The 25655-nt window shown below is 44.7% G+C and overlaps 1 protein-coding gene across 1 annotated transcript; it reads right to left on the reverse strand.

Moving 5' to 3' along the window:
* Positions 1 to 23161: 23161 nt before the first annotated feature.
* LOC119288576 (pentatricopeptide repeat-containing protein At2g41720-like) lies at positions 23162 to 25491 on the reverse strand. The gene is made up of 2 exons (XM_037568172.1): positions 25244 to 25491; positions 23162 to 24503 (listed from the first exon to the last, which is right to left on the reverse strand). The coding sequence occupies exons 1-2, from the start codon at positions 25481 to 25483 to the stop codon at positions 23502 to 23504; spliced, it is 1242 nt and encodes a 413-aa protein (XP_037424069.1). The 5' UTR covers positions 25484 to 25491; the 3' UTR covers positions 23162 to 23501.
* Between the last annotated feature and the right edge of the window lie 164 nt (positions 25492 to 25655).

Consider the following 25655-nt stretch of genomic DNA (forward strand, 5'->3'; position numbering starts at 1 on the left):
GGCCCGCGCCATTAGCCGCTTGTCCGGCTACTTCTCCTTGGCATCGAAGAGCAGCACCACCAACACAACAAAGACGACGACGATCCTCCTGCCACGAGTGCATAAACGGAGTAGATGGACTACCGCGGAGGTGCCACAAGGGCAAGGGCCCGGTCAAGAAGTGGTGATCACGCCCTCTCCACATCGTTTATGTTTATTTTGTTTGTAATTTAATCCGGTGAACAATGTGTTTTGGGTCCGATTATGTCTGTCCGATGAACTGTGTAGTTTTATCTCGATGGATGTTGATCTACGTTGTTTTGTTTACGTTGTTGCATGCATTGTATGGATTTCGTGCGGGCATATGGGAACTACGGTTGTGGACAACGAGAAATGGGATTGTCCGGTCACTGCCAGCGGGCGTGTCATCCGGACGCGTCCGCGGACATATAGGGACTCATATTAGGCAACTCCGCCGATGTATAGGGACTCATATTAGGCAACTATGGTTGTAGATGCTCTTATAGATTCATGCGGTGTGTTAAGATCTCCCTTAGAATCAAAACTTCCCCCTGGTGTGTTAAGACCCACCTGTCTTGTTTATGGATGCGGTGAAAGCATCAATCATCTTTGCCCTTTGGCCAGGTATGTTAGGAATGCAAGGCAGTGATCAGCACTTAAAAACCTGCAGCTCGTGCTCTTTGGGCAATATGGAGAGTCAGGAACTTAGCTTGCTTCCAGCCCCAATGGCCTAGCAACCTGGGTGCTGTTGTTTTTCGGATTTGCCGCCGTATTGAACATTGGAGTGTTTTGTAGGGGAGGGAGCACGCAAGACTCCGCTACACGAAAATGGTGGAACACATCACTGCTGAAATCTTCAATGTTGGGAGATTCCAAGATTGTGCTAAAACCTGTAGCTTTCTCTTCCTGTTGTTGTCGTCCGTGGTTTTTCAGTCCTGTAATGTTACATGGAATGTTTCCTTTTCTCCTCACCCTCCTCCCACCTGGTTGTCTATCCTTTTTCTTCTTATGGTGGTCTTTTGCTGCGTGAGGTAGTTAAATTGATGTGATTGGATGTAAAAACCTGGTTTCTCTTATGGAAATCGGGGGCAATCCTTTTACTAAAAAAACACGTCATGATCATGATCATGACATATCCAAGAGAACTACTTGATCACCATGTTCCCAAGTCAGTAGATGACATTGACTGCAAATGCCTGAACATCACACCTGCATCTTTACATTGTAGCATGGTTTGATAAAAGGAAAGGAACACGGTTTACATTGTAGCAATGCAAATCAACCTACAACTTCATAAAGGCATTGATATTCTTTTGGGACCACACAAATCTGAAAGGAAAATTTGGTTCTGGACAGTGGACACTGCACTTGGTTGGAATTGTTGCCGCATCTGACTAACTGGGCCAACCTGCCTGTTGTCTGTCCCACTTCTCTTCTCTCTTCTAGTTGTTCCCTCATCTCTTTTTGAGGGGATGTAAGACATTTCACACCCCTTTTTCCCTCCTAAAAATGACGATTTTGATAATTCAGTCAACGTGTTGTGCAATGCGCATCTTATCCATCAGCAAACGATAGATCGTTGTTATTAAGGTGTCCCATCTTGGACGCTTGGGTGACAAGTGTAGGATCGAAAGTATGTCTAGAGGGGGGGTGATTAGACTACTTGACCAAATAAAAACTTAACCTTTTCCCAATTTTAGTTCTTGGCAGATTTTAGCTATTGTAGGACAAGTCAAGCAATCATCACACAATTCAAGCAAGCATGCAAAGAGTATATTGGCAGCGGAAAGTAAAGCATGCAACTTGCAAGAATGTAAAGGGAAGGGTTTGGAGAATTCAAACGCAATTGGAGACACGGATGTTTTTCCCGTGGTTCAGATAGGTGGTGCTATCCTACATCCACGTTGATGGAGACTTCAACCCACGAAGGGTAACGGTTGCGCGAGTCCACGGAGGGCTCCACCCACGAAGGATAATGGTTGCGCGAGTTCATGGAGGGCTCCACCCACGAAGGGTCCATGAAGAAGCAACCACCCACGAAGGGTCCACGAAGAAGCAACCTTGTCTATCCCACCATGGCCATCGCCCACGAAGGACTTGCCTCACTACCGGTAGATCTTCACGAAGTAGGCGATCTCCTTGCCCTTACAAACTCCTTGGTTCAACTCCACAATCTTGTCGGAGGCTCCCAAGTGACACCTAGCCAATCTAGGAGACACCACTCTCCAAGAAGTAACAAATGGTGTGTTGATGATGAACTCCTTGCTCTTGTGCTTCAAATGATAGTCTCCCCAACACTCAACTCTCTCATAGGATTTGGATTTTGTGGAAAGAAGATTTGAGTGGAAAGCAACTTGGGGAAGGCTAGAGATCAAGATTCATATGGTAGGAATGGAATATCTTGGTCTCAACACATGAGTAGGTGGTTCTCTCTCAGAACATATGAGTTGGAATTGTGTATGTGTTCTGATGGCTCTCTCCACGAATGAAGAGGAGGTGGAGGGGCATATATAGCCTCCACACAAAATCCAACCGTTACACACAGTTTTCCAATCTCAGTGGGACCGAATCAACAAACTCGGTCGGACCGAAAAGGTAAACCTAGTGACCGTTAGAGATTTTCGGTGGGACTGACATGCAACTCGGTAGGACCGATATGGTTAGGGTTTGGGCATAACGTAATCTCGGTGAGACCGATTACACAAACTCGGTGAGACCGATTTTGGTAATTAGCTAACCAGAGAGTTGGTCAGGCAAACTCGGTGGGACCGATTTGCTCTTTCGGTGAGACTGAAAAGTTACAAAAAGGAAACACTGAATTTACATTGCAATCTCGGTGGGACCGATTCGCTCTTCCGGTGAGACCGAAAAGTTACGAAAGGGAAATAGAGAGTTTGCAATCCCATCTCGGTGAGACCGAGATCCCTACCGGTAGAACCGAATTGCTAGGGTTTGGCAGTGGCTTATGACAAGTGAAACTCGGTGGCGCCGGATAGAAAGAATCGGTAGGACCGAGTTTGGCTTAGGGTTTAGGTCATATGTGGATATGGGAAAGTAGTTCAGGGTTTTGGAGCATATCACTAAGCACATGAAACAAGAGGCTCATTAAGCAACACCTCATCCCTCCTTGATAGTATTGGCTTTTCCTAAAGACTCAATGTGATCTTGGATCACTAAAATATAAAATGAAGAGTCTTGAGCTTTTGAGCTTGAGCCAATCCTTTGTACTTAGCATTTTGAGGGTTCCACTTTCACCATCCATGCCATGCCAATCATTGAGCTTTCCTAAAATAATCATCTTGGAATAGAATTAGCTCAATGAGCTATATGTTGTTATGAATTACCAAAACCACCTAGGGATAGTTGCACTTTCAATCTCCCCCTTTTTGGTAATTGATGACAACATATAGATCAAAGCTTCAACAAATGATAATAAGCATGAAATATATCGTCGCTTTGAGAAGTATGTGATAAGTAAGAGCTCCCCCTAAATTTGTGCATATTTAAAATTTGCTTTGGACTGCAAATGCACAAGGAGTTAGAGTCATGGGTTACTCTTCCATGTCACATACATCTTGGTGGAGTGCTTAAAATGATAAGAATGAAATACATGCACTCATCACCAAGAAAAGTGAATGATCACATAAGATAGATAAGATAATAGCATTCACCAAGCATTAAGTGTAGCTTACGATCAAACACATGATCATCAATGTCTCACGAGCAATGACATAGTATCTCACACAAAAGCAAACAAAGTTCGAAAAAAACACCAAATAAAACAAGAGAGAATAAAAGCAACACTCTCTCTCGAAGCCTATGATCTATACATTTTCTCCCCCTTTGGCAACAAGTTACCAAAAAGTTCCTAGAAAATGCATAGTGCTAAGTCGACACTCAGGCTTGATCATCAGGTGGTGGTGGAGTGCGGAGCACTGAGGCTGAAGTGGACGCTGGAGCTGGTGGAACTGAGGCTGTAGTTGGTGCAGACGTGGTGGCTCTGGGGTCAGCAACTGGCACTGCATGTGATCTCTGAGCTCTTGGCACTCTGGCAAAGGCATCAGTTGTAGTCTTGCCTCTCCTCTCCTGCATGTCATCCTGGAGCTGCTCCACTGCAGTCTGAATCTCTGTCACTTTGACATCCAAGTCATAGAACTTTTGTTCCATGATCCTCTCTAAGCTTGCCTGGTTCTGAGTTAGGGTGGCTAGTCCTTGCTCAATCCGCAGGGTGGATGCAATCAAGTAACCAAGCTGCTCTTGTTTGGTTTTCAGGAAATATTCACATGCCTCCTCTTGAGTAGGCATCTTGGCAGCTTTCTCCTTCCTTGCCTTCTCCTTCTTTGCTTGTGCTTGTGCAGATGATGGTTAATTCTCATTCATGACAACTTGATTGTCCTCAAAGTCTGGATGGATGGGCAGGTGTTCCTTGTCCAATAAGTATATGCCCGTGCCCATCTTAGAGTTGATGAGCTCCTGAATCTGTGGGGCATATCCACAGCTCCTCTTCTGGTCTGCTGCTGTCCTCTTGATTGTTTCAATCATAAGGCTCATGACTTTGAATTTCTGTGGCACGTCAAAGATATGAAGCAAGTTGATCGCGTGGCCCCTGATCATCTTATGATCTCCAGACTTGGGCAATAGGGTGTGCCTAAGAATCCAGTTGATGGTTGGCAGCCCTGACAGAAGATAGTGTATTGAGCCAAACTTGAACGTATCAAGTGCTTCATTTGGAATCTCCTTGTACATGTTTGACATTGAGTTGTGGTCCATCTTCTTCTTGGCATAAATGTCCAAGTCATCGTCATGCTCTTCTGGGGCATTAATCAGCTGAGCCCATTTAGCAACTGTAGACTGGTACCTCGTACCATCTGTCATCCATACAATCCTGCCATCTGGATAGAAATGGGCTGTGGAGTAGAACTGCATGATGAGTTCCTCGTTCCACTTTGTGAGCTTCTGCCCAACAAAGTCCTCTACTCCACATGCCTTGAAGCTGTCCTGCACTCCAGGGTAGTACTCTTTGTTGTCCTTGATGTATTGCCAATCAACCCATCTCATATCACAGACAATTGGCTTCTTGTCTAGCAGCACTGTCTCATAAAAGTCTTGCTGCTCTTGGTGTGAAACCTGTAGTCAACTGCAGTCCTTCTCCTTGAAGCATACGGGTCTGCTTCTCTCCACTTCTGGAGCCCTAAATCTCTCCTGAGTTTCATATCCTCAGCCACAGGATGAGCATCATTGTGGTCTGGGATCTTGGGCTTGAGCTTTCTCACAACATGCTCTTCATCATCTTCTTCAGCAGCTTCAGGCACTGGGGCCTTGTTCTTTTCAGTTGCAGGTATGCTCCTCGTATTTCTCTTTGGAGTTGTCTTGACCTTTGATGCAGCCTTGGGTGCTTCCTTGGGCTTAGATGCAGTAGCCCCTGATTTGATAGCATCACCCATTAGCTTGGGTGCCTTAGGTGCTGGTGCAGCAACCTCTTCTTCTTCCTCTTCTTCCATGATGGAAGCCTTTCCAAGCACTCTGGCTACGGTCTTCTTGACCCTTTCCTTCCTTTTCTTTCCTTCAGCAGCAACTGGCTCTATGGTTGCAGGCTTTTCAGGAATCTGAGTTGAGCCTCTGGCCTTTGGCATAGGATGCCTACCTGCTGGCCTTTTGATTTTTAAGCCTGTCTTTGTGCCTTGAGCTGAGCCATGTTCCTTCTTGAGCACAACTCTCTTTGATGTGGCTTCCTCTTCCTCTGCCACATAATCTTCATCCTCAGAATCTGAAGTTCTCTTCTTCCTCTGTCTGGTGGCAGCTTTTGGCAAATTGCTTGGGGTACTTTTGCTGCCATCATCTGAAGAGCTGGAGGGACTAGTGCCCTCACTCATGAGCACCTGCTCTTCTGATCTGTTCTGGCTGTCACTTTGGTCTAACATGATGAACAAGCTGACTGCTGACCCTGTGAATAGTTTATAGATGAGGTAGAGTGGATGAGCATCACAAAATGCAGAGATTTTTGCAAAAGAATAATTCAAAAACTTAGTTTTAGTTTCCCACTGAAAGCATCTCGGATCTACCGATTTCTAAACTCGGTGATACCGAAGCAGTTTTGGCACCTAAACTAGTGAACTCGGTCAGACCGAGTCACAATTCGGTGGCACCGAGACTGCTAGGGTTTCACAGAGTTCCAAAATCGGTCACACCGATAAGTAATTCTCGGTCACACCGAGTCTCACTTGTGCAATGGCATAAGCCAAATCGGTGGGACCGAGTTTTTCAACTCGGTGGGTCTGAGATGGTTTCGGCGGAAACCTAACCCTAAAATTTTCGAATTAAACCTAATCTACGAGTTCATTGACTGGATAGAAGTTTAACAAATGTGGCAAGAATCATGATGATCACAATGTGCTAAGAATCGGATTGGGGAATAGCACAAAGATCGAGTCCATACCCTAGTTCGGCGGAGACTCACTACGGCGGCAATGGCGGGGTTGAATTTCCGTTGATGGTGATGGAGACCAGCGACTGGAGGCGGCTGGCGGCGAGGAGACGATCCGGAGACCAAGTTGGCAGATCAGGCTATCGCGCGGGCGAAGGGGTTCGGAGAAATTTCCAAATTTTTGCCCGTGACTATATATAGCCCGACCCTGTCGGTGTGACTGAGTGGAACAACTCGGTGGCACCGAGATGCAAAACTGTATACAGTTGTTGCAACTCGGTGTGACCGAATGGTTCAAATCGGTTGCACCGAGATCGAAAACCTAGATCAACTAGGACCGAAGGTAGGGTATCGGTCAGACCGAGAATCATAAAGAGGTTTTGGAAGTTTAAGTCTATGACGAATCGGGGACTCCGAGCGCTCCTCACACAGAGTGGTTCGAATCTGACTTGATCAAATTTTGTGATGTAGCATGAATAGAGTTTGAGACGAGAAAAACATAGATAGCTAGAGGAGGTTCTTAGGCATTCTTGTCCATCCACTTGGCAAAAGGAAATAAAACCAAACAATCAAAACAACAAGTGGATGTCCTCGAATGAGTAAAATATGCAACCAGCATGCTCACACAATAAGATGGCAAATGAAATATGTGACAAGGCATGCACAACCAATTCTAGCATCTATCAAGCAATTTGCGATGACAAGGTCATCTATATATGAGTATATTGACTTAGGAGTCAAGTGAGAACACTTGATCATAGGTCATACTCATCGTTTAAGCTCAAGTGGGCTTACCACTTTTACATAAAGCATTGTTGTGTTCACATCTTTAGAGTTGCTTTAGCTCAAGTCTTAGAGTAAAGCTCCCCCTAGATGTGATATCCCCCCTTAGAGGGATGAACTAACCTCGGGTTTTGTCGATGATGACTTCATGTAGATGTTGAAGATGTGGATGCTCAATGTTGATGTAGATCACTTGGAGCTATCCATTTGAGTGAATTGCACTTTCAATACCTACATGGGTTAGTCCCACAAGGAACAAACAAGGATATCCATAGACATAGAGTGATGCACACACAAGATGATGTCCATGAAAACTTTTAGGTTGCCTTGTCCCTTGTCTTACCAACAAGAGGGTTTGTGACTCCTTGAACTAGTGCAAGATGTGGAAGTTGATTGCACTTGTTCTTGCCAAAATGATAAGAGTGAAGTATGTTGGCGGAGTCACCCTCAAGAACTCTCTAGTTCTTCTTCTTTTGGATCCACACCATCTTGATGGGAATCCTTGGAGTTGTAGTCGTACTTGATGAAGTGGAACTTGAAGTAGTCTTGGGAATCCACTTGACTAAGGTCTTAGGAGCTTCTTCAAATGCATCAATTTCCTCTTGAAGCTTGTCCTTGCCTTTTTGCTTGTAGTCTTGTGGTGGAAGATCATCTTGAGCTTGTGTCCCCTTGAAAGAAGTATCATACTTCTCTTGTTGAGGAACAAACTTTGTCTTGGGGTATTGATATTCTTCCCACTCAACTCCATTGGCATTGAACTTTCGTTCAAAACCAACACCTTGATTCTTCCAGTGCATTCCTTGCTTGCGCACAATTTCCTCGAATTGCTTACTCCCGGCAAGGCTTTTGTACACTCCTTTCTCTATAATTCCCTTCAATAAGCTATTTTCTTGCTCAAGTGTAACTTGGCTAAGAGAATCATTAGTGGAATCAAGAGAACTACTAGAAGCAACAATATTGGATTTAGCATGATCATTGTTACTGCTAGAGGAAGAATCTTTCTTGTTCTTGTTACTAGACTTGACTTGAGGCATGTAAGTGGATAAGAGTAAACGCTTGGCAATGTAAGAAGAACTTTTCTTGCGGAGATCATCATTGATTGCTTTTAAGAACTCATGCTCTTGCTCAAGATTGAGCTTTTCAAAGCGTAATTTCTCATGAGCTCTTAAAAGTTCTCAATGATCTTCGAAGATAGTTTCATGAGCTAACTTAAGAGTGTTTAGTTCTTTAGTTAGAGCCTCAATCTTCTCCTTATCATTGGCATTCGTTTTATCTTGATTAGCATGATTAATTGACGTTCCATCATAGTATTCATCACTAGAGTTGTCAACAAGCAAATCATCACCTAACAAGTCATCTTCATCACTATTGAAATCAACATACTCGGGGTGTGTTACCTTAGGACCTTTGGCCATGAAGCATCTTCCAATTCCTTCATTTGGTGAGTCAAATATGTCGTAGGAGTTGGTTGACACAAGTGCTAGACCGGCAACACCTTCATCTTGAGTATCTTCGAAGTCGGAGTGATAACTTCTCTCGGAGTGGCTGTCGGAGTCGGAGCCGGATGCCCATTCACCAACATGAGCTTGATGTCTTCGTTTTGTGTAGCTCCTTGATGATTTTTCCTTCCTTTCCGAATCCTTACTTCTCCGTGAGTATCTTCGTTCATAACGATCATCTCTACTCCTTCTCTCTCTTGGTGGTGATTCTTTGCTTCTTCTTTTTGGAGAATCTTCTCTTCTCCTGTAGGGAGCCGTACACTCATTGGAATAGTGTCCGGGTCTTCCACAACTGTAGCAGTTTCGCTCTCGACTAGAAGATCTTTTGTCATTGTAGGACCTTGACTTGAAGCTTCTATCTTTGCTTCTACTCTTGTAGAACTTGTTGAAGTTCTTCACCATTAAGCTCAATTCTTCATTGAAGTTTTGTTTCTCACTTGATGATGTAGGGGCTTCACATGAGGCTTTGTAGGCACCACTTGATTTGTTGTGAAGTTCCTCTTTATCCTTACGTGACATCTCATGAGCAACAATTCTTCCAATCACCTCCGTTGGCTTGAGATCTTTGTAATTGGGCATCATTTGGATCAATGTGCATACGGTATCATATTTTCCATCCAAGGCTCTTAGAATCTTCTTGATGATGAATCTATCGGTCATCTCTTCACTTCCTAAGCCGGCAATCTCATTTGTGATGAGAGCAAGCCTAGAGTACATTTCAGCGACACCTTCACCATCCTTCATTTTGAACTTGTCAAGTTGACTTTGAAGCACATCCAACTTGGATTCCTTGACGGAGTCGGTACCTTCGTGCATATCAATCAAAGTGTCCCAAATTTCCTTTGCATTCTCAAGACGGCTGATTTTGTTGAATTCTTCGGGGCACAATCCGTTGAAGAGAATATCACAAGCTTGAGCATTGTATTGCAACATCTTCAACTCATCCGCGGTAGCTTCACGGTTTGGTTCTTTCCCATCAAAGAAGTCACCTTGCAAACCAACACACACAATAGCCCAAACAGCGGGGTTATGTCCAAGAATATGCATTTTCATTTTATGCTTCCAACTAGCAAAATTAGTACCATCAAAGTAAGGACCTCTACGGTGATAATTTCCCTCGCTAGACGCCATACTCTCCTAGGTTGTGAAACCAAGGCTATGACCACCAAAAGCTATGGAGATCAAAGCAAATGGAGACCAAAGCTCTGATACCACTTGTAGGATCGAAAGTATGTCTAGAGGGGGGGTGATTAGACCACTTGACCAAATAAAAACTTAACCTTTTCCCAATTTTAGTTCTTGGCAGATTTTAGCTATTGTAGGACAAGTCAAGCAATCATCACACAATTCAAGCAAGCATGCAAAGAGTATATTGGCAGCGGAAAGTAAAGCATGCAACTTGCAAGAATGTAAAGGGAAGGGTTTGGAGAATTCAAACGCAATTGGAGACACGGATGTTTTTCCCGTGGTTCAGATAGGTGGTGCTATCCTACATCCACGTTGATGGAGACTTCAACCCACGAAGGGTAACGGTTGCGCGAGTCCACGGAGGGCTCCACCCATGAAGGGTAATGGTTGCGCGAGTCCACGGAGGGCTCCACCCATGAAGGGTCCACGAAGAAGCAACCACCCATGAAGGGTCCACGAAGAAGCAACCTTGTCTATCCCACCATGGCCATCGCCCACGAAGGACTTGCCTCACTAGCGGTAGATCTTCATGAAGTAGGTGATCTCCTTGCCCTTACAAACTCCTTGGTTCAACTCCACAATCTTGTCGGAGGCTCCCAAGTGACACCTAGCCAATCTAGGAGACACCACTCTCCAAGAAGTAACAAATGGTGTGTTGATGATGAACTCCTTGCTCTTGTGCTTCAAATGATAGTCTCCCCAACACTCAACTCTCTCATAGGATTTGGATTTTGTGGAAAGAAGATTTGAGTGGAAAGCAACTTGGGGAAGGCTAGAGATCAAGATTCATATGGTAGGAATGGAATATCTTGGTCTCAACACATGAGTAGGTGGTTCTCTCTCAGAACATATGAGTTGGAATTGTGTATCTGTTCTGATGGCTCTCTCCACGAATGAAGAGGAGGTGGAGGGGTATATATAGCCTCCACACAAAATCCTGTAGGGGAACGTAGCAGAAATTCAAAAATTTCCTACGTGTCACCAAGATCTATCTATGGAGAAACTAGCAACGAGGGAAGGAGAGTGCATCTACATACCCTTGTAGATCGCTAAGCGGAAGCGTTCAAGAGAACGGGGTTGAAGGAGTCGTACTCGTCGTGATTCAAATCACCGAAGATCCTAGTGCCGAACGGACGACACCTCCGCGTTCAACACACGTACAGCCCGGTGACGTCTCCCACGCCTTGATCCAGCAAGGAGAGAGGGAGAGGTTGAGGAAGACTCCATCCAACAGCAGCACAATGGCGTGGTGGTGATGGAGGAGCGTGACAATCCAGCAGGGCTTCGCCAAGCACCACGGGAGAGGAGGAGGAAGAAGAAGAGACGCAGGGCTGCACCAACGAGAGATCGAATTGCGTGTTATGGGCAGCCCTATGCCTCACTATTTGTAGGGGAGAGGGAGGAGGGTGCGCCCCCCTCTAGGGTTCCCACCCCTAGGGGGGGCGGCAGCCCTAGATGGCAAAGGGGGTGGCGGCCAAGAGGGGAGAGGAGAGGGAGGCGCACCAATATGGGCCCTAAGGCCCATATCCCCTTAGGGTTTGCCCCCTTTCCACCTCTTAGGCGCCATGGGCCCTTGTGGGAGGCGCACCAGCCCACTAAGGGGCTGGTCCCTCACCACTCTTGGCCCATGCAAGCCTCCGGGGTTGGTGGCCCCACTTGGTGGACCCCCGGGACCCTCCCGGTGGTCCCGGTACGTTACCGATAAACCCCGAAACTCTTCCGGTGACCAAAACAGGACTTCCCATATATAAATCTTTACCTCCGGACCATTCCGGAACTCCTCGTGACGTTCGGGATCTCATCCGGGACTCCGAATAACATTCTGTAACCACATACAAACTTCCTTTATAACCCTAGCGTCATCGAACCTTAAGTGTGTAGACCCTACGGGTTCGGGAGACATGCAGACATGACCGAGACGTTCTCCGGTCAATAACCAACAGCGGGATCTGGATACCCATGTTGGCTCCCACATTTTCCACGATGATCTCATCGGATGAACCACGATGTCAAGGACTTGATCAATCCTGTATGCAATTCCCTTTGTCTAGCGGTATTGTACTTGCCCGAGATTCGATCGTCGGTATCCCGATACCTTGTTCAATCTCGTTACCGGCAAGTCTCTTTACTCGTTCCGTAACACATCATCCTGTGATCAACTCCTTGATCACATTGTGCACATTATGATGATGTCCTACCGAGTGGGCCCAGAGATACCTCTCCGTTTACACGGAGTGACAAATCCCCGTCTTGATTCGTGCCAACCCAACAGACACTTTCGGAGATACCTGTAATGCACCTTTATAGCCACCCAGTTACGTTGTGACGTTTGATACACCCAAAGCATTCCTACGGTATCCGGGAGTTGCACAATCTCATGGTCTAAGGAAAAGATACTTGACATTAGAAAAGCTTTAGCATACGAACTACACGATCTTTGTGCTAGGCTTAGGATTGGGTCTTGTCCATCACATCATTCTCCTAATGATGTGATCCCGTTATCAATTACATCCAATGTCCATGGTTAGGAAACCGTAACCATCTATTGATCAACGAGCTAGTCAACTAGAGGCTTACTAGGGACATGGTGTTGTCTATGTATCCACACATGTATCTGAGTTTCCTATCAATACAATTATAGCATGGATAATAAACGATTATCATGAACAAGGAAATATAATAATAACTTATTTATTATTGCCTCTAGGGCATATTTCCAACAGTCTCCCACTTGCACTAGAGTCAATAATCCAGTTCACATCGATATGTGATTAACACTCAAGGTCACATCCCCATGTGACTAACACCCAAGAGTTCTGGGTTTGATCATGTTATGCTTGTGAGAGAGGTTATAGTCAGCGGGTCTGAACCTTTCAGATCCGTGTGTGCTTTACAAATCTCTATGTCATCTCCTAGATGCAGTTACCACGCTCTATTTGGAGCTATTCCAAATAACTGTTCTACTTGGAGCTATTCTAAATTGTTGCTCCATTATACGTATCCGGTATCTCTACTCAGAGCTATCCGGATAGGTGTCAAGCTTGCATCGACGTAACCCTTTACGACGAACTCTTTTACCACCTCCATAATCGAGAAAATTCCTTAGTCCACTAGTTACTAAGGATAACTTTGACCGCTGTCCTGTGATCCATTCTTGGATCACTCTTGTACCCCTTGACTGACTCATGGCAAGGCACACTTCAGGTGCGGTACTCAGCATGGCATACTATAGAGCCTATGTCTTAAGCATAGGGGACGACCTTCGTCCTTTCTCTCTATTCTGCCGTGGTCGAGCTTTAAGTCTTAACCTCATACCTTACAACTCAGGCAAGAACTCCTTCTTTGACTGATCCATCTTGAACACCTTCAAGATCATGTCAAGGTATGTGCTCATTTGAAAGTATTATTAAGCATTTTGATCTATCCTTATAGATCTTGATGCTCAATGTTCAAGTAGCTTAATCCAGGTTTTCTATTGAAAAACACCTTTCAAATAACCCTATATGCTTTCTAGAAAATCTACGTCATCTCTGATCTATGATATGTCGACAACATATATTCATCAGAAATTTTATAGTGCTCCCACTCACTTCTTTGGAAATACAAGTTTCCCATGAACTTTGTATAAACCCAAAATCTTTGATCATCTCATCAAAGCGCACATTCCAACTCCGAGATGCTTACTCCAGTCCATGGAAGGATCACTGGAGCTAGCATACCTTTTAGCATCCTTAGGATCGACAAAACCTTTCTGATTGTATCACATACAACCTTTCCTTACGAAAACTGGTAAGGAAACTCGTTTTGTCATCCATCTGCCAGATTTCATAAATGCAGCTAATGCTAACATGAATCCGACGGACTTAAGCATCGCTACGGATGAGAAAATCTCATCGTAGTCAACTCCTTGAACTTGTGAAAAACTCTTTGCCACAAGTCGAGCTTCATAGACAGTGACATTACCATCCATGTCCGTCTTCTTCTTAAAAGATCCATTTATCTTAATGGCTTGCCGATCATTGAGCAAGTCCGCCAAAGTCCATGCTTTGTTCTGATACAAGGATCCTATCTCGGATTTCATGGTTTCTTAACCATTTGTCAGAATTTGGGCCCACCATCGCTTCTCCATAGCTCGTAGGTTCATTGTTGTCTAGCAACATGACCTTCAAGACAGGATTACTGTACCACTCTGAAGTAGTATGTATCCTTGTCACCCTACGAGGTACGGCAGTGACTTGATCCAAAACTTCATGATCACTATCATAAGCTTCTACTTCAATTGGTGTAGGTACCACAGGAACAACTTCCTGTGCCCTGCTACACACTAGTTGAAGTGATGGTTCAATAACCTCATCAAGTCTCCACCATCCTCCCACTCAATTTTTCGAGACAAACCTTTCTTCGAGAAAGGACCGGATTCAAGAAACAATCCCTATTGCTTTCGGATCTGAATTAGGAGGTATACCCAACTGTTTTGGGTGTCCTATGAAGATGCATTTTATCCGCTTTGGGTTCGAGCTTATCAACCTGAAACTTTTTCACATAAGCGTCGCAGCCCCAAACCTTTAAGAAATGACAGCATAGATTTCTCTAAACCGGTGTCATCTCAACGGAATTACGTGGTACCCTATTAAAGTGAGTGCGATTGTCTCTAATGCCTAACCCATGAACGATAGTGGTAATTCGATAAGAGACATCATGGTACCCACCATATCCAATAGGGTGCAACTATGATGTTCGGACACACCATCACACTATGGTGTTCCAGGCGGTATTAATTGTAAAACAATTTCCACAATGTCTTAATTGCGTGCCAAAACTCGTAACTCAGATATTCATCTCTATGATCATATCATAGACATTTTATCCTCTTGTCACAATGATCTTCTACTTCACTCTGAAATTACTTGAACCATTCAATAATTCAGACTTGTGTTTCATCAAGAAAATATTCTCAACATCTACTCGAATCATCTGTGAAGTAAGAACATAACGATATTCACTGCATGCCTCGGCACTCATTGGACTGCACACATCAAAATGTGTTACTTCCAACGAGTTGCTATCTTGTTCCGTCTTACTAAAACGAGGCTTTCAGTCATCTTGCCCATGTGGTATGATTTGCATGTCTCAAGTGATTCAAAATCAAGTGAGTTCAAACGGTCCATTTGCATGGAGTTTCTTCATGCATATATACCAATAGACATGGTTCGCATGTCTCAAACTTTTCAAAAATGAGTGAGTCCAAAGATCCATCAATATGGAGCTTCTTCATGCATTTTATACCGATATGACTTACGTGGCAGTGCCACAAGTAGGTGGTACTATCATTACTATCTTTTGGCATGAACATGTGTATCACTACGATCGAGATTTCAATGAACCATTCATTTTAGGTGCAAGACCATTGAAGGTATTATTCAAATAAATACAGTAACCATTATTCTCTTTAAATGAATAACCGTATTGCGATAGTCATAATCCAATCATGTCTATGCTCAACGCAAACACCAAATAACAATTATTCAGGTTTTAACACCAATCTCGATGGTAGAGGGAGTGTGCGATGCTTGATCATATCAATATTGGAAACATTTCCAACACATATCGTCAGCTCACCTTTAGCTAGTCTCCGTTTATTCCGTAGCTTTTATTTCGAGTTACTGAACCGGTATCTAATACCCTGGTGCTACTAGGAGTACTAGTAAAGTACACATCAACACAATGTATATCCAATATACTTCTATCGACCTTGCCAGCCTTCTCATCTACCAAGTATCTAGGGTAATTCTGCTCCAGTGGTTGTTCCCTTTATTACAGAAGCACTTAGTCTCGGGTTTGGGTTCAACCTTGGGTTTCTTCACTAGAGCAGCAGCTGATTTGCCGTTTCATGAAGTATCCCTTTGTTCCCTTGCCCTTCTTGAAACTAGTGGTTTCACCAACCATCAACAATTGATGCTCCTTCTTGATTTCTACTTTCGCAGTGTCAAACATCACGAATATTTCAAGGATCATCATATCTATCCCTGATATGTTATAGTTCATCACGAAGCTCTAGCAGCTTGGTGGCAATGACTTTGGGGAAACATCATTATCTCATCTGGAAGATCAACTCCCACTCGATTCAAGTGATTGTTGCACTCAGACAATCTGAGCACAAGCTCAACGATTGAGCTTTTCTCCCTTAGTTTGCAGGCTAAGAAAATCGTCGGAGGTCTCATACCTCTTGACGTGGGCATGAGCCTGAAATCCCAATTTCAGCCCTTGAAACATCTCATATGTTCCGCGATGTTTCGAAAACGTCTTTAGTGCCTCAACTCTAAACCGTTTAACTGAACTATCACGTAGTTATCAAAACGTGTATGTCCGATGTTCGCAACATCCATAAACGACGTTTGGGGTTCGGCACACTGAGCAGTGCATTAAGGACATAAGCTTTCTACTGTCCGCATAATTGCTACTTTCAACTTTCAACTATATTTTCTCTAGGAACATATCTAAACAGTGGAACTAAAGCGCGAGCTCACGACATAATTTGCAAAAGGTCTTTTTGACTATGTTCAGGATAATTAAGTTCATCTTATGAACTCCCACTCAGATAGACATCCCTCTGGTCATCTAAGTGATTACATGATCCGAGTCAACTAGGCCGTGTCCGATCATCACATGAGACGGACTAGTCATCATCGGTGAACATCTTCATGTTGATCGTATCTGCTATACGACTCATGCTCGACCTTTCGGTCTCCGTGTTCCGAGGCCATGTCTGTACATGCTAGGCTCGTCAAGTTAACCCTAAGTGTTTTCGCTGTGTAAAACTGTCTTACACCCGTTGTATGTGAACGTAAGAATCCATCACACCCGATCATCACGTGGTGCTTAGAAGCGACGAACTGTAGCAACGGTGCACAGTTAGGGGAGAACACTTCTTGAAATTTTGTAAGGGATCATCTTATTTACTACCGTCGTCCTAAGTAAACAAGATGCATAATCATAATAAACATCACATGCAATTATATAGTTGTGACATGATATGGCCAATATCATATAGCTCCATTGATCTCCATCTTCGGGGCTCCATGATCATCTTGTCACCGGCTTGACACCATGATCTCCATCATCATGATCTCCATTATTGTGTCTTCATGAAGTTGTCACGCCAACGACTACTTCTACTTCTATGGCTAACGCGTTTAGCAATAAAGTAAAGTAAGTTACATGGCGTTGTTCAATGACACGCAGGTCATACAATAAATAAAGACAACTCCTATGGCTCCTGCCGGTTGTCATTCTCATCGACATGCAAGTCGTGAATCCTATTACAAGAACATGATCAATCTCATACATCACATATCATTCATCACATTCTTCTTGGCCATATCACATCACATAGCATACCCTGCAAAAACAAGTTAGACGTCCTCTAATTGTTGTTTGCATGTTTTACGTGGCTGCTATGGGTTTCTAGCAAGAACGTTTCTTACCTACGCAAAACCACAACGTGATATGCCAATTGCTATTTACCCTTCATAAGGACCCTTTTCAACGAATCCGTTCCGACTAAAGTGGGAGAGACTGGCACCCGCTAGCCACCTTATGCACCAAGTGCATGTCAATCGGTGGAACCTGTCTCACGTAAGAGTACGTGTAAGGTCGGTCCGGGCCGCTTCATCCCACAATACCGTCGAAACAAGATTGGACTAGTAACGGTAAGCATATTGAACAAAATCAACGCCCACAACTACTTTGTGTTCTACTCGTGCAAAGAATCTACGCAATAGACCTAGCTCATGATGCCACTGTAGGGGAACGTAGCAGAAATTCAAAAAATTTCCTACGTGTCACCAAGATCTATCTATGGAGAAACTAGCAAGGAGGGAAGGAGAGTGCATCTACATACCCTTGTAGATCGCTAAGCGGAAGCGTTCAAGAGAACGGGGTTGAAGGAGTCGTACTCGTCGTGATTCAAATCACCGAAGATCCTAGTGCCGAACGGACGGCACCTCCGCGTTCAACACACGTACAGCCCGGTGACGTCTCCCACGCCTTGATCCAGCAAGGAGAGAGGGAGAGGTTGAGGAAGACTCCATCCAACAGCAGCACAACGGCGTGGTGGTGATGGAGGAGCGTGACAATCCAGCAGGGCTTCGCTAAGCACCACGGGAGAGGAGGAGGAGGAAGAAGAGACGCAGGGCTGCAGCAACGAGAGATCGAATCGCGTGTTATGGGCAGCCCTATGCCTCACTATTTATAGGGGAGAGGGAGGAGGGTGCGCCCCCCTCTAGGGTTCCCACCCCTAGGGGGGGGGGGCAGCCCTAGATGGAAAAGGGGGTGGCGGCCAAGAGGGGAGAGGAGAGGGAGGCGCACCAATATGGGCCCTAAGGCCCATATCCCCTTAGGGTTTGCCCCCTTTCCACCTCTTAGGCGCCATGCGCCCTTGTGGGAGGTGCACCAGCCCACTAAGGGGCTGGTCCCTCACCACTCTTGGCCCATGCAAGCCTCCGGGGTTGGTGGCCCCACTTGGTGGACCCCCCAGGACCCTCCCGGTGGTCCCGGTACGTTACCGATAAACCCCGAAACTCTTCCGGTGACCAAAACAGGACTTCCCATATATAAATCTTTACCTCCAGACCATTTCGGAACTCCTCGTGACGTCCGGGATCTCATCCGGAACTCCGAACAACATTCGGTAACCACATACAAACTTCCTTTATAACCCTAGCGTCATCGAACCTTAAGTGTGTAGACCCTACGGGTTCGGGAGACATGCAGACATGACCGAGACGTTCTCCGGTCAATAACCAACAGCGGGATCTGGATACCCATGTTGGCTCACACATGTTCCATGATGATCTCATTGGATGAACCACGATGTCAAGGACTTGATCAATCCCGTATGCAATTCCCTTTGTCTAGAGGTATTGTACTTGCCCGAGATTCGATCGTCGGTATCCCGATACCTTGTTCAATCTCGTTACCGGCAAGTCTCTTTACTCGTTCCATAACACATCATCCCGTGATCAACTCCTTGATCACATTGTGCACATTATGATGATGTCCTACCGAGTGGGCCCAGAGATACCTCTCCGTTTACACGGAGTGACAAATCCCAGTCTCGATTCGTGCCAACCCAACAGACACTTTTGGAGATACCTGTAATGCACCTTTATAGCCACCCAGTTACGTTGTGACGTTTGATACACCCAAAGCATTCCTACGGTATCCGGGAGTTGCACAATCTCATGGTCTAAGGAAAAGATACTTGACATTAGAAAAGCTTTAGCATACGAACTACACGATCTTTGTGCTAGGCTTAGGATTGGGTCTTGTCCATCACATCATTCTCCTAATGATGTGATCCCGTTATCAATGACATCCAATGTCCATGGTCAGGAAACCGTAACCATCTATTGATCAACGAGCTAGTCAACTAGAGGCTTACTAGGGACATGGTGTTGTCTATGTATCCACACATGTATCTGAGTTTCCTATCAATACAATTATAGCATGGATAATAAACGATTATCATGAACAAGGAAATATAATAATGACTTATTTATTATTGCCTCTAGGGCATATTTCCAACAAATCCAACCGTTACACACAGTTTTCCAATCTCGATGGGACCGAATCAACAAACTCGGTCGGACCAAAAAGGTAAACCTAGTGACTGTTAGAGATTTTCGGTGGGACTGACATGCAACTCGGTAGGACCGATATGGTTAGGGTTTGGGCATAACGTAATCTCGGTGAGACCGATTACACAAACTCGGTGAGACCGATTTTGGTAATTAGCTAACCAGAGAGTTGGTCAGGCAAACTCGGTGGGACCGATTTGCTGTTTCGGTGAGACCGAAAAGTTACAAAAAGGAAACACTGAATTTACATTGGAATCTCGGTGGGACCGATTCGCTCTTTCGGTGAGACCAAAAAGTTACGAAAGGGAAACAGAGAGTTTGTAATCCCATCTCGGTGAGACCGAGATCCCTATCGGTAGAACCGAATTGCTAGGGTTTGGCAGTGGCTTATGACAAGTGAAACTCGGTGGCGCCGGATAGAAAGAATCGGTAGGACCGAGTTTGGCTTAGGGTTTAGGTCATATGTGGATATGGGAAAGTAGTTCAGGGTTTTGGAGCATATCACTAAGCACATGAAGCAAGAGGCTCATTAAGAAACACCTCATCCCTCCTTGATAGTATTGGCTTTTCCTAAAGACTCAATGTGATCTTGGATCACTAAAATATAAAATGAAGAGTCGTGAGCTTTTGAGCTTGAGCCAATCCTTTGTCCTTAGCATTTTGAGTGTTCCACTTTCACCATCCATGCCATGCCAATCATTGAGCTTTCCTGAAATAATCATCTTGGAATAGCATTAGCTCAATGAGCTATATGTTGTTATGAATTACCAAAACCACCTAGGGATAGTTGCACTTTCAACAAGCCGCCCTGGCAGCGCCTTACAATTTTGCCCACCTCGCTTAGTCGACGCTTAGGCGTCAAGGAGGTGGGTGCTCACCTTAGGACGCATTACCGCCATGAGCACAATGTGATAGATTATGTGATGATTTAACAGATCCAGTGTCGAGGACCCAATTATGCCAAACCTAAAGTATACTTGAGAACCCATACTTCTATGGTTCTATCTAGGAATCATTTGTTTCCTCGAGTGTTATTCGGTTTCTACACGCCATTTACCTCTGTAACTAACCGAGTTGAAGTCAGTTATTGGCTTGTGTTCTATAACTACCAGAGCTATTAAATATCTGAATGTCTATCTCACCTAGAGCTTGATGTCTTAGATTATGAGAGGTCAAGAATGTTAGAATTATTTGCCTGAATCTTTAAATTCGAACAGATGCAAAAATATTACTCGGCCAATATCAAATTATTTATCTTCTCATCCAAACGGGGTCCATTTTTGTTTCCTTTGATATTAACCATCTACATACAAAATAATGGCACAAGCAACCATTATTGCGCTCAAGTCTGGAGTTGCATATATACTAATTCTATGTTATTTTTTCTCACAAATTTGCAATGCATTTTTATCCTTTTTGTTCTTCACCAAATTCTGCACCATACTGGTAGTTAATGCATGCTGGATTGCGATTAGTCCTATCCTGCTGCAAAATACGTTCCATGGAAAGGATTAAGATTTAAGGATATAACTAATGTTATATGGATAGATTCTCTCCATTCATCCATTACAAGTATACAAGGCCACCTTGTAATTTGGGTCTAATTTTGTCCATAGATTTTAGCAATAAAATATATGTTTATGCCACAAAAAATATACCATTGGAAACTTCTTTCAAATACGACTCTAATGGTATACTTATTGTGGCATATAACATATATTTTCTTGATCAAATCGATGGTCAAAGTTAGACCCTATGAGATGGTTTGTGTCATCTGTGGTTCCATTGGAAGTGACTGCTTAATACTGAAAATACCCACGAATTAGACCCTAGAAAAGTTAAAACAAGTTAGCGGAACTAAAGACCAGATATTATCTAGTATCCCTTCCTTCAGCATGATACCGAGTATTTAACAAAAAACTACCACAATTCGTGGAACCATGACTACAAACTACCACTTTACAAATTTGTGCGGAAAACTACCATTTTCTCGTTAATCCTTGACTAGAAACTACCATATCTGAAAAGTGTCCGATTTGACTCTTTTAAACGCGTTTCTGACTAGTTGGGCCCACACATAAGCGGGCTAAAAAGCAATCGGATCCCTATTTTTTTCAAAAAAACAATCCAGTCCTGTAGCAGCGGCAGCGGCAGGAGGAGGAGGATGGTGGTGAAGAGCGGAGGCGGCGGCGGCGCGGAGGAGGGGGCCGCGGACACGGCGGTGCGACGGTGGGTGGAGGCCGGCGGCGCGGAGGAGGGGGCCGCGGACACGGCGGTGCGGTGGTGGGTGGAGGCCGGCGGCGGGAGGCTGGTGCTGGACGGCGGGCTGGCCACGGAGCTCGAGGCCCACGGCGCCGACCTCAACGACCCGCTCTGGAGCGCCCAGTGCATCCTCTCCTCCCCGCACCTCATTCGCAAGGCAAGCCGCCGCCGCCCAAACACCCCATGTGTGATGTTCGCCGGCCCTCAGTTGTGGCTGTGGCCAGCCATGGCCGCACAGGTTGCCTGCTTCTGCTCCCGCTCCTCACCATCACTACCGCGTCATCGGCGGCGCTCCCGCTGCTCGTGCTTCTCTCTCTCAAGTCCTCCCTGAACGACCCGACCGGCGCGCTCAGTCCATGGATGTATGCCGCAGTGGCCTCCGCAAGCGCCACCCGGTCGCTCTCCCCTCCGTGGTGCGCATGGCCCAGCGTCGTGTGCGACGCGGCCACTGGCGACATCGTCGGGGTCGATCTGTCTTGCCACGGGCAGCCATGGCTGGCCACAGCTACGGACGGGGGCCGGACTGGATTGCTTTTTTAAAAAAAAAACTAGGGACCCGATTGCTTTTTTAGTCCGCTTATGTGTGGGCCCAACTAGTCAGAAACGCGTTTAAAAGGCCAAATCGGACACTTTTCAGAAATGGTTGTTTTTAGTCAAGGATTAATGAAAAAATGGTAGTTTTTCGCACGAATTTATAAAGTGGTAATTTATAGGCACGGTTCCATGAATTGTGGTAGTTTTTTGTTAAATACTCCATGATACCACACAAACAAAGCAACAACGTGGCTTATATACTAGGTCCTGGCTATATAGCAACCTCTTTCGTACGTCTTAATCCACCAATTACCAGCCAACCCATCTAAAGATAACCAGCCGGCCAGCTGGAAACGATACATATTTGTTTGACTATGGCAACTAAGAGAGGCTAGCAAGGAAACTATAGAAATACGGCTTCTTGATGACAAAGGTGTCCCACAAGGAAAAAGAAGAATCTAGCTCACCTCAGATTATCTTCCTAGCTAGTTGATTATGTTACTATGTCTGCTATGTAAGTACATCAGGTGGTTTGACAGTAGCAAAGTGTAGTTTATCTTACTGGTTTTAGTAAAAGGGTCTCATTTGGTCAAATGGACCGGTGAAGTACTCCTAAGTATGTTATTACATGAAAAAGAAAAGAATGGAAGTGTATTTATGCAAAATACTTCAGACAAGGGCTATCAAAATCATACTATATGATGCAGAGGCCGGGGTTATCCCCTTTTCGGGGGAAATAAATAAATCATACTATCTATCAGAATATATTTTACAATCAGGAGGGCTGGCTTTAAGAACTTCGAGCCTAACAAGGTGAAATGTGATAACAACTTACAGCAAAAAACATGATAATGTGCCTGTAAGATACAACAACTACGTACCTAAATGGCATGTTAGGAAGCAAAAACCCTCTCACTGGTCTGCAGAGTGAGGGTTAAAACCCATCCCCACTACACAAACCGCTACATACTCTATACACTACAGCTTTGTGACATCTTGGTTAAATAGATAAATAATCAACATGATACTGTGCCTGTCGAGAGATCGTTCCTAAACCCAATTAGAGCTAGGAAAAGTGGCACCAAGACCTGATGTTGATAGTTCGATGCACTTTATTTATAACTTCTGGAAATACCAAACAAAGGAAGCCAGTGTACATACTTTTTTGGAACATCATGCAAATCCAGCTTCCCTCATATCTTTTATGGTTGCCTCAAGTGTTTGATGCAAGTCAAACCTCCGAAATCCAGCAACTAATATATCATAGCTAGAGCGGGTGAGCATGTACAAACTTCGGATGCGGTTTAAAAAGATCTCCAACCTATCAAAGGCCCTGTGACGAAAATATGAACAAATAATAGCCTCAACATCCTCTGGGCACAGAAACATCATGCCATCATCCAACATCCGGCCTATTGCATGTTCCATATCTGACAAGAGATCTGCACTAGCATAGAACCTGATAATTCCACAATGCAGTTGAGTTACAGAACTAAAGTGTGCTTCCTTTTGTATTAGGGCGAGCAGCTGCTCCATTACATCAATTTCACCTCCATCCAGGCATAGTCTTGTTAGTCTGTCAACCAGAGCTTTATTCAACTCCCAGTTGCCATCACTGACAAGTTTTATGAAACTTCTGACCCTATTAACCTCTTCTGTTCTATAAAGCACCTCAAGCTTGGCCTCCAAAATAGTACAGGTTGGCTTCGTTTCAAATGAAACCATTTCTCCGAAGACCAACTCAGCATCATCTAGCTTGTTCAACAGAATAAATCCCACTATCAAAGATTCGAAAGCTTGAGTACCCGGAATAAACCCTGCATTATTTGCAGCCAAGTACCAGTTCATCATAGCATCGCCACTTCGGAGTCGCGAAAATGCATATATGAATGCATCATATGTAGCACGGTCAAGTTTGGAGTCCTCTATTCCTTCCATGGTCTCGTATAAGGTCACTGCAGCAAGGAGATCTCCGACAGACAAGAAAGTGTTAATAAGAGCATTAAAAATGCTAGTGTTCAGTTGAATTCCCTGTGCCTCTGCGCACTCAAAGACTCTCATTGCAAGAGCTGCATTCCTTGTCTCTCCACAGAAACGGATTATTATCGAGTAGGGTTCACAATTATAACTATTAACCCCTTCCTTTAGTAGCTTCTCTAGCTTCCATTCCAAGACCTGATCCAATGTTAGTCTCATATTAGTTCACCTGATAAAGATCTGTCATTACAAATACAAAGAAGAAATCTCATGAATCTGGAAAAACTACCACACAAAACTCACTGATCATATTGGCTATAGACTAAGCTATATCTGCTATACCTCAGGCCACCACATGCATCGCAGATCTGATTCTAACACGTGGGAGAAGTGGGCATGGGAGTTTCTCTACCGCTTCTAGTAAATAAAACTATGAACAAAGCTGTCAGCCCTGCATCTCTGAATTCCCCTCTTCGCCTGAACTCTCTGTTCTAAGAAACAAGAGCATACCACTTCGACAGGTTAACCAGACGAGTTAAAATCCACGGTGCTGGAGTCACCCTCTTAGTGAGTCATTGTGTTGGCTGTTAATTGCCTGCATTTAGTTACTTTTATCTTTCAGTTAGGATTGTTACCTCAATAAACTTGTCAGCTATAAAACACAGGGGGTGGGAAAGAGTTGAAATATCCCTTGGTGCCTTGGTTTGCTATTTCTCCAGTGTAAGGAGTAAACCTAGTTGATCTGTTTCTGAATCTGGGGAATTTCTCCTAACTTATCAATACGAAACCGAAAATCCTGCCTGAAATTCCATTTCCTTGTTTGATTTCTGTTGTTGTTCTTGTGAGAGCTTTCGGGATCTCGAATGCTAGTACTAAATAGAACTATGAAGAAATCACAAATGGATTGGAACTGAAAATACAGGGTATGATGAGCTCACAAGGTGCGCCTTGGCTGGGTAGGACGCGCGGAGGAGGGCCGCGGCAAGGGGCTCCCAGAAGGCGTCATCGCGGTGCGGGACCGAGGAGGTCGCCTCCTCCATGGTGGCCTTCACGCGGCACTCCGGCTCCGCCACCAGGCGTGAGAGCAGGGACGCGTACAGCTCTTCGCCTGACACGGTGGCGGCGGCTGCGGTTCGCATCCCGCGCCACAGGCGGCAGCGAGCCGCGGCGACAGCCATTATGGTGAACTCGCGGCAGCTTCTGCTTGAGATTAGACGAAAAAGGATTTGCCGGTATTGAATATATAGAGGATAAGCAAGTGCGGCCAACTAGCGGCACCAGTCACGTCTTCTTTTATTCGCGCTATAAATAGTGCGTGATTTCCTGTCCTCTCCCTTTCCCCTCGCTCAC

The sequence above is a fragment of the Triticum dicoccoides genome, chromosome 4A, assembly GCF_002162155.2.
Source record: "Triticum dicoccoides isolate Atlit2015 ecotype Zavitan chromosome 4A, WEW_v2.0, whole genome shotgun sequence".
Classification (NCBI taxonomy): domain Eukaryota; kingdom Viridiplantae; phylum Streptophyta; class Magnoliopsida; order Poales; family Poaceae; genus Triticum; species Triticum dicoccoides.

Coding starts and splice junctions, on each gene's coding strand:
- LOC119288576 (XM_037568172.1), bottom strand. CDS start 25,483: ATGGCTGTCGCCGCGGCTCGCTGCCGCCTGTGGCGCGGGATGCGAACC. Junction 24,504..25,243: donor ACCCAGCCAAGGCGCACCTT/GTGAGCTCATCA, acceptor ACATTGGATCAG/GTCTTGGAATGGAAGCTAGA.